The sequence below is a fragment of the Anarrhichthys ocellatus genome, unplaced genomic scaffold, assembly GCF_004355925.1.
Source record: "Anarrhichthys ocellatus isolate YVR2014 unplaced genomic scaffold, GSC_Weel_1.0 scaffold2, whole genome shotgun sequence".
NCBI classification, from domain to species: Eukaryota; Metazoa; Chordata; class Actinopteri; order Perciformes; family Anarhichadidae; genus Anarrhichthys; species Anarrhichthys ocellatus.
This window is the reverse complement of record NW_022280032.1, coordinates 13650190-13662875: the sequence shown is the minus strand read 5'-3', so window position 1 is coordinate 13662875 and position 12686 is coordinate 13650190. Positions and strand designations below refer to the sequence as shown.

The following is a 12686-nucleotide window of genomic DNA, read 5'->3' as shown; positions in this document are numbered from 1 at the left end:
TGTGTGTGTGTGTGTGTGTGTGTGTGTGTGTGTGTGTGTGTGTGTGTTCGTTCTGAAAAGCGAAAATGTTCTACCAAAGTGAAAAATCTGCTCACACAAGGATACGATTAATTAATCTGACAAACTCTGGAAAAACAAAGAATGCGGCTATGATGTTACTGGAATGACGGTCAGCTGATTGTGTTGAGTCCTCTAATGTCACCCTGTGTGTTCAGGTTCGTTGTCCATATCCTCTTTGTGCCCTCCTTCAACGTCACCCTGTCAACGCTACAGTTCTCTGTCTGTAATAATTGTCTCTCCTCACTAGATGTGGAAGTGCAGAGAATGAAAAAGGCAGTTGAGTCGTTGATGGCGGCCAATGAGGAGAAGGTACAGTTGACCCATTGTAAAGTGATTCAGCTCTCCTGGAACATTTGTGGTTTTAATTGTCTTTGACTTTGCAGGATCGTAAGATTGATGAACTAAAGCAGTCGCTGCTGCGGTATAAGAAGGTTCAAGAGATGGTGATGTCAGTGCAAGGGAAGAAAGGTGAGATGAATGACATTTATGTGATGTCTGAGATTAAGATCTGCCTCAAAAGCTATGATGCTATGTAGTTGATTTTGCCTGGTTTAGCCCATTAACTGCATTTTATGTACACTTAACTTTACTGTAAGTGCTGCTTTCTGATACACTCGTTCGATCATCTTTCTGCAACACATTTCATTTCAGCTTGTCTAGAGATAATAGACGAGGTTAGTCTTCTCAGATAGACTTTTTGTCTGTTCAGAGGTTTGATCGATGCTAAATAAAACGGCCGATTCTGAAATTGCACATGTCAAAGTTTGTGTATTGTGCATCTTCATCGAATGTCTACTCCAGAGAAAAGCAAAGATACCGAGCACATCGAGAGTCATGGTGATGAATCCATTGCATTCTTTTCAACCGACGCTGTGTTTGCGGAGTCAGTAAAGTATGAAGTTACAGATGTTAACCAACTGAACAGGAGGAGCCCAGATGAGGTTTGTGTGCCATAATGTGTGTGTCACAAATACTAGCATCTAAAAATCAATCTTAACAGTTGCTAGAGTATTTAAACAGTATAGCAAATTAGATACTTTAAACCATAAAATCACAAGAAATGTCATTGTTGATGTTGAGATGTAAACCTCAGATTATTGTAGGTTGTGTTATCTTTCTAATTTATTGCTAATGAATACTATTGACTCTATTGATCAAATGTTTTCCCCTCAATAACCTTCATGCTCAATAAAACAGCAATAGCTCACATAGATTTCACACTTGTTAATTGAGTGTTGACGAGTTCGACAACCAATTAAATGAATAACATCGGCTGTCAGTTCTCTAAGCATGTGTGGAGATTAATAGACTGCTGTAGTCGCATGGCTGCAGAAGAATATGCAAGTTCATTTTTTTTAAGACTTTGATTTTAAAAAGGGTATTTTCTTGTGTATATTTCTGTCCTTGCTCTGATCTGTGTCTAGTTGGAGATCCTCAATGGACTGAATGAAGAGCCTTCACCCACACCTTCAGATCCAGAAGCAGCATCAGAGTCGGCACCAACAGATGTGGAAAGGTTAAATATAATTGCTTCAGTCATACAGAGTGTGAGAAAGTGTCTCAGTAGCATTCTTTAAGTTCCACACGATGAGGAGATTTGTGTAACAGCAGTTCGTATTCTATAGCCCCAGACTGCTGCTGCTAATGACTCACTATCTCTACTGCACTGCCATGAGTTAAGTGTGCATTGTTATGGTTTGGCATTTCAGCAGCCGAGATGCTACAAAGACTGTCAGCCAGGACCAGCTGGATAGGAGCAATAATCAAAAGGTAAAAGGTACTCATTTAAAAGTGGGGGGGTATGTTTGATTATAAAAAATGAAAAAAAACTTTGGCAAAAATGTTAATGCATACCATTACTTCCCAGGAAGTTGTTTTGTAACAAATACAAGTAGCCTTTCACCTTCACTAAAACGTCTCTTTGTTACACATCTCACTCATTCACTCTCTCGTCTTCTCTTTGCCTCATACTGTTTATAGTTTGTAAAATGCATCGTAGTGTTTGTAGCCTTTTAGAATATCCTACATGTTGTGTGCAGTCCACATTCTTAATTCTCTTTCTTTACAGTAAAAGTTACAATATTTTAATATTTGGCTACAAGTGTAGCATGTTAGACTTGACCAGTACTTGTAGGCCAGTATGTATGAACATGACAGTCATGTAGGAGTAATGTTTTATGTCCTCAAGAATGCCAGGGAAGAGATCAGTGCAAAGCCGCCCATGAGTCCCTCGGCCACCTCGCCTGCCACCACAGAGGAAGACAGCTTTGGCTCGAGAAAGGCTCGTTCATCCTTCGGAAAGGGCTTCTTCAAGATCCGTGGGGGCAAGAAGACAGCCAGTACCCCTAACCTCGGTAATGATTGAGCAGCCAGACGAGTCCTAAAGGTGACTCGCTCTGTATTTGATGCCATTTCGACATTAAGATAGCAGCCGTGCAAAATTTTAGCGACTGTTCACTAGAGAGTGAGATTTTCTTCCACCATGAACGACTTTTTTATTTTCCCAAGCCACACCCATGGAGCATACTATATGGACCAAGACCGTAATTTGCAGCCCACACAAACTGTGGTCCCCATTTAATTATGGAAGTCTGTTTCTGTGCTGGTGCATACCCTTCCTTCTGTCTGGGTGTTTTGTGTGTGTGTATTGTACACATGCATGTCTGCGTTCGTTCCACCTCTACAGTCCTGTTCTCATTTCAATCATAATGTCTGCCCTTTGTCCTGTTCTTTTTCTGTCGGACCCTGTCGTGTGTTGTGTGTGCTTTGTAACACATGAAGACCGCAACCGGAGTGCAAGTGCGCCTATGCTAGGTACAGTATAGACCACAGCTCGTGGAAGGGTTGAAGACCGCAAAGGAAACAGCTGATTACATCCTATATTGCTGTACACCTTTTGCCCTTTCTAAACTCATCCATCCAGCTGACATCTTTTTATCGTCCCGTCTCGGTGCTTCAACAGCCACGCCCTCGTCACTACCCATTGTTGCACAAATGTCCAGCACACAGTTGTTCATTTGCCTGTGTGCCTGCATGTATTTGTTTACACTCTTCTTTTTCCGTCAAACCCTTCCCCAAACACACGTCTGTTTCAAGATCCAGATTATCAGATCAAATGATTTATTTGGATCTTGAAGTCCTCCCACAAAAAAATCTAAAACAAAACTAACGAGCCTCCTTTTTTTATCTAATAAAATACGACTATTTTATTCCAGACTTAGTCAGACATTGGCTGTGTCTGATGCATGCACACTAGTGAAGGTATTGCTTTTGATGCCCACCGCCATAACCTCTCATTCTGTCTAGGTCTAGGAGACATCGTGTGTCCGTCTGTGGTTTCTGGGTCTCTACACTGACCCTGTGCAGCAGCTCCGTCTCCGCTGATCCGTGCACGTCTCCCACACTGATTCTCAAGGTGCTGATTATTTTCTGTGGGCATTTGTTTGTACAGCTGAAACGGAGCGACAGGGCACGGACCATCTGGATCTGGCCGGGCTGCCACAGAGGTCGGCTAACAGCGACAGCACCAACACGCTCTCTACGACCCCAGAGAGCAGGAAGAAATCCAAAGGAATAAAGAAACTCTTTGGGAAGTGAGTAGATAATAACACATAGAAAGTTACATATAGGATCTTAAGCTCTTGATTTTAGAAAAAACTTCTTTAAATGCATTTAGAATAATGCCTATAAATGTTTATATGCAACACTTTCAGATTCAGTTAGAAATATGAAAAAATGTGCAAAGAATTTAATCACAAAGGCCATAATTTGATTGTGGGGATGTTTTAACATGTGGAATTGAATGTCATATTTTTAAGGCTAAAAAGGAGTCAGTCTACCACGTTTAACCTGGATGACAACCTACCAGAAGGTGACTTCAAGAGAGGTGGAGTGCGAGCCACAGCAGGACCTAGATTGGGTTGGTCTCGTGACCTCAAAAGAGAAAACAAGTAAGTCTGTGCATTCAGCCTGAATGAAGAGACTCAGTGTGTGGTTTGCTTGCTTTGAACCTCTGGTGTACAATGAAGTTCAGAAACCATGAGAGGATTTTTGATAAAGCAGTTTTTGTTTGCATAACAAAATGCATATTCTATACTCACAATTTAAACTTGTATTTGTTTGTTTCTTTTTTTATACCACTACAAGGGTGTCCCTGCATACCTTTGTGAAAGTTTTGACTTTCTGTTCATTTACTTCTTTCATTAGCGATGTTGATGCTCCTTTTGCACGCTGGTCAAAGGATCAGGTGTGCGACTGGCTGCAGGGCCAGGGTCTCGGCCTTTATGTGAACATGGCTCGTGTGTGGATCTCCTCCGGACAGACGCTGCTGCAGGCCTCACAGCATGACCTGGAGAGGGTGAGATGAAGCAGAATAATTTAATAAGTTTAGCAAAGCTGGCAGACTGGCCAATCATTCTTGTTGTTGAACTTACTACAGAACGGAGTACCTCAGATGATGTCTGTGTAATCTTTACTTGTCTTCTTGTGGATGTTTAGGAGCTGGGCATCAAACACCTGCTGCACAGAAAGAAGCTGCAGCTGGCTCTGCAGGCCCTGGGCTCAGAGGAGGAGGATAATAAGGGAAAGCTGGACTACAACTGGGTGACGAGTGAGTACCAGCGAGTTATCAATGATCTGCTGGTCAGAGGAACTCTGAAGCCATTTTGGGGCCAATTTTCTTTGTTTTTCTTCTTCTTGACCAATTGTACTCTGTTATATTTAACTGTTAACTTGACTTTTTCCTTATGACATTTTGCTCTTTCTGTTCACTGTCAGGATGGCTGGATGACATTGGTCTGCCTCAGTATAAGACCCAATTTGATGAGGGGAGGGTGGATGGTCGCATGCTGCACTACATGACAGTGGTGAGTGTTGGCGAGACACATGGGCTCTCTGCACAGACCTCGCAGAGAAGGTCTGACGACTCCAGTGCCATCTCGCATTAGGAGTATTGCATACAGAGTCAGACGAGCTCCACCGGGGATTGCCTGGTCTCACCCTCCCTATTTGGGACAATGCTGAAGTCACACCACAGTATATACCTCTAGTTTCAGGGAAGGTTCATTTTTCCAGAAAAAATCTATAACGTGCTTTTAAAATATATACTTTGTCACAGCTTCAACTGAACTTTGCTTTTATTGTTCGAATATTACATTAAGTCATTGATGTCTTACGTTGTTCCTCAGGATGACCTGCTTTCTCTGAAAGTGGGGAGTGTCCTGCATCACCTCAGTATCAAGAGAGCTATCCAAGTGCTCCGACTCAACAACTACGAGCCCAACTGCTTGCGTCGTAGGCCGTCTGACGAGGTGCCTTCACTTTAACATCACCTGAGTAATAAGCAACCTGTTTCAAATTGCACAGCTGTGTGTGTGTGAGATCATAATCCGTTTCTAATTAGTGTTTGTTTGCATTCTTTTTTCTGTGAATTGTATCCGCAGAACAATATTTCTCCAGCAGAGATTTCCCAGTGGACCAACCATAGGGTTATGGAGTGGCTGCGGTCTGCAGACCTTGCTGAATACGCTCCCAACCTGAGAGGCAGCGGCGTGCACGGAGGCCTGATGGTGAGAGAGTCTGGCGCTCCAGTCTTCCTGAGGAACAGAGGTTCTCTTCTGGAAGTATCCACTCCTAATACATTTCCTCTCTCTTCAGGTTCTGGAGCCACGGTTCAACGCGGAGACCATGGCTTTGCTGCTGAACATCCCCCCCAACAAGACGTTGCTACGCCGTCACCTCGCCACACATTACAACCTGCTCATTGGCTCAGAGGCCCAGCAGCTCAAACAGGAGTGTCTAGAAAACCCAGACTACACTCTGCTAACTGCCACCACGAAGGTCAAGGTAACGCAAGACTTCTCGAGGATAGACCGACTGCGCTTCAAAATAGTACCGCTCGAACTTCTCTAACAGTGGTTACAAGGGTTACCTTGTAATACTGAATAACCAAGAAAATCTAAACTTTGTATTTTACATAATGATTTAACATTTTTGACATTTTATTAACGGTAAATTATTCTGACTCTTTAAACTCTTAACCTATCTAAACAACGTTGGATTAGTGGATGTCCGATCAGTTTTGATGGGACAACAGAACTTCCTCGTTCGCTCGGCTTGTATCGCAAACTAGCTACAGTAGGTCTCCAACAGCAACAATGGCATGCCAAAATATGAGTGCAGAAGATGTTATGGAGGATACATTTTACAGGGTTTTGGCTGACTCAGATATTCAGCTGAGTTTGAGCCAGATTATGCGGCTGAAGAAATGCATGTGAGAGCTAGTTGGATGCCGGGACCCCTCTTGGTACGTGTAGGCACTGCCGGCACGAGAACTCCGATTTCTCCGTCAATATAGCGCGCACTAGCAAGAATTAATATGTATTATATATTTAAAATCAACACTGATTGGACATGCATATAAAAGGTGGCACATTTTCCCTTTTAAATTTTAAAAGTTTGTTTACATTATACTGCAATTGGGTATTCACAAGAACCTGGTAACAAGTTATTGAAAGGTTTAAGATTTGAAAACATTCCTGCATATCTAAGGGTAGCTTTATAAAACGTATATACTTTATTTCCTTGTCTTCTCTCTCCTCGTTCATACCAGCCAAGAAAACTGTCATTTGGTAACTTTGGCAGTCTGAGGAGGAAAAAGCAGGAAGAGACGGAGGAGTACGTGTGTCCGATGGATGTGGAGATGCCAAAGGGACGAAGCTTTCAGAAAGGCTTCGAGCTCCAAATCTACGAGGACGACATGGACCGGCTAGAACAGGTGAGCTAGTTCTTCAAAGGGACTGTTAACTGATGATTTTATTTATACCCAACAATCATACAACTTAAATCTATGCGAAAGGTATTTATTGTGTGCATTATATGGAGAGGAAAAAAAACACTCCCAATTTTAATGAGGTTTGGTCTTATGTTGTTTTTTTATTGTGTGTAAATTGTCACCAGTGTTGCTTAGAAGGTGGGGTTTGTTTTCCCTGAAGATCTTTACTCAGTAGTAGTCTGTACAACCTAGGTTTCCATACTCTATTGGGGGTTTCAGTTATTTGAGTTTGAAAGCTGCTTCCTGTTTCACAGATGGAGGACTCTGAGGGAACTGTGAGACAGATCGGAGCTTTCTCTGAGGGTATTCAAAACCTGACGGTAAGAATTTCATATTGACCAGGACTCAAAGCACGCTGTACTCATTGATAATATTGTTTCACAAGCTTATTATATTGTTTTCTATATTGTGCCTTTTATCAGAGCATGTTGAAAGATGATGAGTTCTTCAACGAGGCGTCAAATTCACCAAACCCCAGTGTAACGGACGAGGACTCCACCGCATGAGAGCGTCGGCACCATGAGACCGGGTCCTGCTGTGAATGAAACTCTGTGCCAATCCTCTCCACTCGCACAGAGACTTGTCTCGACAAACCCCAACAATGCTCCCACATTTCTTCTTAGTGTTACATTCAAAGATGAGCCAAAAGTATTAGTGTTTTTTACTTTGTTGTTTAGTTTTAAACGATGGTGTTGTGACAGCCTACAGTCCAGAGTTAGCCACTATATCACTCATGAACTTTGTCTCCGTTACTGGCGTCTGATGACAGCTCGGGAACCTTTAGGGCAACACCACTGCTTGCCTACCAGCTGGTTTCTGGAGATATTTTGTACTCTGTTGTGTACTGGCACATTTCTATTTATGATAGAACGGAAGTGTCAACCAGCAGAAAAAGTATGCCAATATAGATTTTAATATATGTCTTTTAAATTCCTTCCTGACTGAAAAAAGAAGTGATATGCTGAGAAGATTTTCCCATTTTTAGAAGTTGGTGTAAAGTAATAACTCCGAAACAGCTGCTATGTTTTCTACAGAACTAAACCCTGCTAATAACACAGGAATTGTCATATATTTTATTTTACAGGTTTTCACTCAACAGTAATATTCGACATGTATTTGCACCAATGCATATCATACAACACAATGCCTAATGAATAATCATTGCATGGTATTGGAATTCAACACATTTACAGTATATAAGTTCTTGTTTTTAATTTTTTTTTATTTTCTACTATAAATAGATTTTTAATGGAACCCGTATTTTGGAAAGCGTTGTTGCATATTCAGATTTGTGAGCTAACATAATGTCTGATTTATTCGAAATAATAATGTTATAATGCAACCCTTGGTCATACATGTTTTGTTTTTTTACGTTTATTCGTTTCTTAGATCAATAAAGTTATTTAAATCATTTGGGATTTTCGTCAAAAATGTAGCAGTCCAGCTGCAAAAAGTCGCCGGTTAGTGTTAGTTTCAGAGAAGTTGTCGAGTGAAAGTGGAAATCTTCTGATTATCAAACAGATTGTTTTTGGTTAAATGAAGATCTAAATGATGAACCTGGGGACAAAACGCAGCAGGCGTGGAATCATCAGGTCCTTCCTGAAAGCATGTCTAATCTCAAAATGCATTGAGTCCAGATCAACCAATGCCATGTTTTAGTCTTTGGCAATTTAATTAAAAACAGCTTTTTGGGGAATATCCAGCATGTGAGCACATTTGCAAAAATAATAAAAATCTCAAAGTTGGATTTTGGCTCAAGGTCTCATGACATGTTTGTACAGTTAGCAAATAAATTCATAGATGTGCACACGTGCAAAGTTTAACCAGTACCATGCAGAAGACACTGCCCATATGGGTCATCCACCACAAATAGGGTAATGTGAATAGGATAGAAGTGCGTGTAGTACGTGCTTTGAGGGTGACCCTAATTAGAGTGACAGCCTGCTGTGTTAGTGTTTCTCCATTGGTTTGATCCATTTAACGAGAGCTCGAATTAAAGTCGCAAACGTTGGACCTCCCTGCATTTAATTCATTGGCCATGGAACGAGATGGAGAACCCATGCTTTCTATGTTACAGCGGTGCAAGAAAGCTTGTGTGAAAACAGAAGATCATTCCCTTCTATCTTGTTAAAGTTGTGATCTCTGCGTCACCATCAGTCGCCTACATTTGTAGTTGATTATTAAACGCATTTGGCAGAAGAGATAGAGCGCCCCCTGATGGCTATACAGTCAAAACGTAAACATCAGCGCGAGTTGGTTCACAGTCGCCCATGCGCAATTAATGGACACGGACAAGCCCTGCAGGATATGAAGAGCGGGTTGAGACTGGACTGGAAACAGACACGAGAGCACTCTGCAGTCTGAGCTATCGGAGTGAAGGAGCATCATGGCTGCAAGGTGTGTACTTTTTATTTATTTTTACCAATTGCTAATAAAATGAATTTCATCTCTGTAGTTAAGTTTCTTAAGTTAGTTTATGACCGTAGACATCAACAGGTATTTTTTTTTTTCCATAATGCTCTCGGCAATTGTTTTTATTGTAATAGTGTTCTTTTATCGCCACTCTTTGATGTATTTATAGAGAATGTGTTTAACGTGTGGTGTACAGGTTCTGTGGACTCCTCGCCCTTCTGTGTCTCGGTGGACTGGATGCATCGAGGTACAGTAGACGATCGGAACGTTCCTCACGACTTACTGCGTTTATTCAGTTTGACAGTATTCCTCAGTTTTTCTCTCACACCTGACTTTGTGTCACAGACCAGCTGTAAACCAGGAACTGTCCACTATTTTCAATGAGCTGTGGGTGTTGGATGTGAACCGCATGACGCCTGCGACGGACTACACGATCTCTGTTCAGGTACGAAGCACATTCTTATTCTGACAACACTCGGGCTGTCTCCTGTTTTCACAAAGGTACATTCTGTGTTTGGACTCTCCAGGGTAGAGCCAGTTTTGTAAACCAAGGCAGCCATGTTGTACGGGATCACGCTTCACAGCCTCTGTTCTCCAATGTTAACGAGACCAAACTAACGAACACAACCACCTACTCCCGTAAGTGTCTCTGTAACAGACACAAAAATCCAGCTCATTTGCAGACTTCACTGTGATAATTTCAACTTTTTTTTCTTCCCCTGCAGTGTTCATAAATCTCCTGGACAACTTTGAGCGGTCCACAGGCGTGGCTGAACGAGTCACAACAGAGGAGCTGACGGAGATTAATCTCTTCCTGGATGCTGTCTTGGAGACAGAAGTCATGAAGGTACAGTTGACATGTTACAACCAGTTGCATCTACCCAGCCATGTGTTTTGACAACTCTGTTAGTTTATGTTGCACAACACCTCATTCCTTGCACCTTTTTGTTTGGATGTCTTCCCAGAGTAGGAAGATGACTTGTATAATACATTCAAAGTTGTTTTTGTTCCAGTTTGTTGTTTCCCCACGTTTTGAGAGTGCAGATGAACTCCAGGAAGAGTTTTTTTCCGTTACCAGCCACACTGCAGCACTGAACACATTACTTCAGGATGTTGGAGAGAGAAAAACCTCCGTGTGCAGCTGTGGAATGCTTAGTTGGCCTCAGTTGCTCTCCCCAAAGAGGATCGGTTGGGAAGAACATGCAGTCCTTGTTAGATGGACCTGATGGCTGTAGTTGATGTCAGGACTTAAGTTTTTTGCAGAGGACAATAACATCTTTTCGTATTTTGTTCCCTCTTGTTAATCAAGCTTCTTATAAGATCTTCCCACACCAACAATGTTTGTTACATACACAATCATGGACAGTACAGTTTGCAGTGGAGTGCTTAGTAACAATCTCTGTAGACTGTGTATAACGCAGGCGTAAGCAAAGAGAAAAAGATATATATATATATATATATATATATAACATGTACAAACATTTTTAAGAGAACATTTAAGAAAATAAAAAAAGATAATGGACATACAGTAAATATGCAAATTTTGAAGTAAAGTGATAATAGCTCTGGGAATTATCAAAGGACTGTATATAGTAGAGTAGTACTGTGTCTAAATACTGTTAAATATACTCTGAAGTATTTCCTCGGTGAGTGACAGAAAGTCTGTTTCTTGTACATTGAATAAGTCTTTCAACAAATACTGAAGTTCAATACATTCTATATCATGTTACCATGTTAACACTAAAAGGCCTCTTTTAATTTTAACTGTTTTAAAAAGATTTGAGAAGAGATAAGTTAAAACGTGTATCTCAAGGTTAAAAACAATTAAATATAAGAATACATCTGAATGTGGATTATGTTTTTCCTCATGCCTGCTTGTTCTCTGTATTGGGTCAGCTCAACAGAGCTGTACGTCATCATTGTGATTTGTCCACAGAGGGCTCATCGGTACCTGGTGAGCAAAGCACAGTCCAGCGCTGACCTGAGGCACTTTAAGAGTCAGCTGTATTTGATCTGGTTCCACCTCTACCACAGGCGTAGGAACACAGGGTGAGATGCCCAAACAGCTGCAGATGATCGTGTCCGATTGTTGAATTCATTAGAGAATCTGTGTGTGCACCGAAAGCAATCGAGGGATTTTCTCTGATTGTGTAAAAAGTTATGTAATTGTTTCTAAGTAATATTTTATTTTGTTTGGTATCTCTAAACTAAAACATTCACCAGCCTGGACTCCTGTGGATTCGAGCATGTGTTCGTTGGAGAGACGAAATCTGGGACAGAAATCATCGGTTTTCACAACTGGATCCAGTTCTACCTGCAAGAAAAAAACTTGCACTTGGACTACAAAGGATACAAGGCCAAGGATTATGACTTAGTGAGCCTTTCTTTCTGTAGCAGCTTGCATGGTTTTCTTTATTCCTTTATTCTACTAAAGTAACGTTCATGTGTTTCTGCCCTCAGCCCGATCAAGACGACCACGTTCTGAACCTCCAGTTCAGCTGGCACGGTTTGGTGAAGCCCGTTGGCAGCGCCTTCATCGGGACAAGCCCTGAGTTTGAGATGGCGCTCTTCACCATCGTCTTCCTCATGAACACAGAGAGGAGCACCACAGTGCTGGTCAACATCGACCAGTGTCGGATGGAGCTGGTGGTCATCAGACATGGACGCTCCCTCGGGACGGCGTACCCAAAACTGCTCAGCAGCAACGGCAGACATGTTAGGCCGCAGCACTCGCACTGATGTGGAGTATCTACTGACCCAAAGTGATACTCATATTATAATGTTCATGCCCAACAAGCTGAGGCACAAATGTACTGCGGTTTAGTTTAGATGCCACAGACCTTCTTAGTATATGACATGTGTAAACATCTGTAATTTTTATCAAGACAACTGTAAACTTGATTCATTTGTCATAAAAAAGCTATTTCAATAAAGTTAATTGATGGTTTTGAAAGTCAACTATTTGGTGTATTTATGAAATGTCCTTTATGCTTTGAGTTTATATTAAGTTAAGTATCAAGTAAGTCAAATTCAAGTCCAGCTCTGATTGAGTTTCTGAAGAAGTGCAGTGACAGCAGAAGTTTCACCAACCTGGACAAATCAAACGAAGTGAGAAATATATTTCATTTAATTTTGTTTAAATGTTTTTGTATTTACTAATTCTCTCAATTGGCTAGTATTTGGCCATTTTCAGTTGTAGTAATAAACGAAAACATTACCACAAATCGAAATACACACAAGTAAAGCACCAGTACTTTGAATCCACAATACCTGTCTATATGTACCTACTAGGCACATTTGGCAACTCAAATTTGTTTGTGCGATGAGTTAATGCTGATGTTCACAAACACTTGCCAGATAACTATACCTACAAACATGCATA

The 12686-nt window shown here is 41.3% G+C and overlaps 2 protein-coding genes across 10 annotated transcripts in view; both read left to right on the top strand.

The window, feature by feature from the left end:
• ppfibp1b (PPFIA binding protein 1b) overlaps positions 1 to 8234 on the top strand; it is a 19890-nt gene extending 11656 nt beyond the window's left edge. For 4 of the 9 annotated variants that reach the window (XM_031862965.1, XM_031862950.1, XM_031862942.1 and 1 more), the window contains 18 exons: positions 308 to 369; positions 444 to 528; positions 862 to 1001; positions 1485 to 1576; positions 1770 to 1830; positions 2249 to 2414; positions 2842 to 2874; positions 3512 to 3653; positions 3879 to 4010; positions 4267 to 4417; positions 4558 to 4669; positions 4837 to 4925; positions 5247 to 5369; positions 5502 to 5627; positions 5716 to 5904; positions 6671 to 6835; positions 7147 to 7212; positions 7315 to 8234. In XM_031862965.1, coding sequence (XP_031718825.1) covers positions 308 to 369; positions 444 to 528; positions 862 to 1001; positions 1485 to 1576; positions 1770 to 1830; positions 2249 to 2414; positions 2842 to 2874; positions 3512 to 3653; positions 3879 to 4010; positions 4267 to 4417; positions 4558 to 4669; positions 4837 to 4925; positions 5247 to 5369; positions 5502 to 5627; positions 5716 to 5904; positions 6671 to 6835; positions 7147 to 7212; positions 7315 to 7398 — 2018 coding nt within the window. In that variant the 3' untranslated portion in view covers positions 7399 to 8234. The remainder of the gene's footprint in view (positions 1 to 307; positions 370 to 443; positions 529 to 861; positions 1002 to 1484; positions 1577 to 1769; positions 1831 to 2248; positions 2415 to 2841; positions 2875 to 3511; positions 3654 to 3878; positions 4011 to 4266; positions 4418 to 4557; positions 4670 to 4836; positions 4926 to 5246; positions 5370 to 5501; positions 5628 to 5715; positions 5905 to 6670; positions 6836 to 7146; positions 7213 to 7314) is intronic. The other 5 variants (XM_031862974.1, XM_031862934.1, XM_031862981.1 and 2 more) reach the window with 2 other exon arrangements.
• A 55-nt stretch (positions 8235 to 8289) lies between these two features.
• On the top strand, positions 8290 to 12262 carry endouc (endonuclease, polyU-specific C). Its single transcript, XM_031862993.1, has 8 exons — positions 8290 to 9289; positions 9501 to 9551; positions 9650 to 9749; positions 9832 to 9943; positions 10030 to 10151; positions 11241 to 11353; positions 11528 to 11678; positions 11765 to 12262. Exons 1-8 carry the CDS (start codon positions 9279 to 9281, stop codon positions 12041 to 12043), a joined length of 939 nt encoding a protein of 312 aa, XP_031718853.1. The 5' UTR covers positions 8290 to 9278; the 3' UTR covers positions 12044 to 12262.
• Positions 12263 to 12686: the final 424 nt, after the last annotated feature.

Bases quoted from the DNA above. Each gene is read 5' to 3' on its own strand.
- endouc (XM_031862993.1), top strand. The intron at 9,750-9,831 runs GTACGAAGCACA...TGGACTCTCCAG, and splicing joins ACTACACGATCTCTGTTCAG to GGTAGAGCCAGTTTTGTAAA. The intron at 10,152-11,240 runs GTACAGTTGACA...ATTTGTCCACAG, and splicing joins TGGAGACAGAAGTCATGAAG to AGGGCTCATCGGTACCTGGT.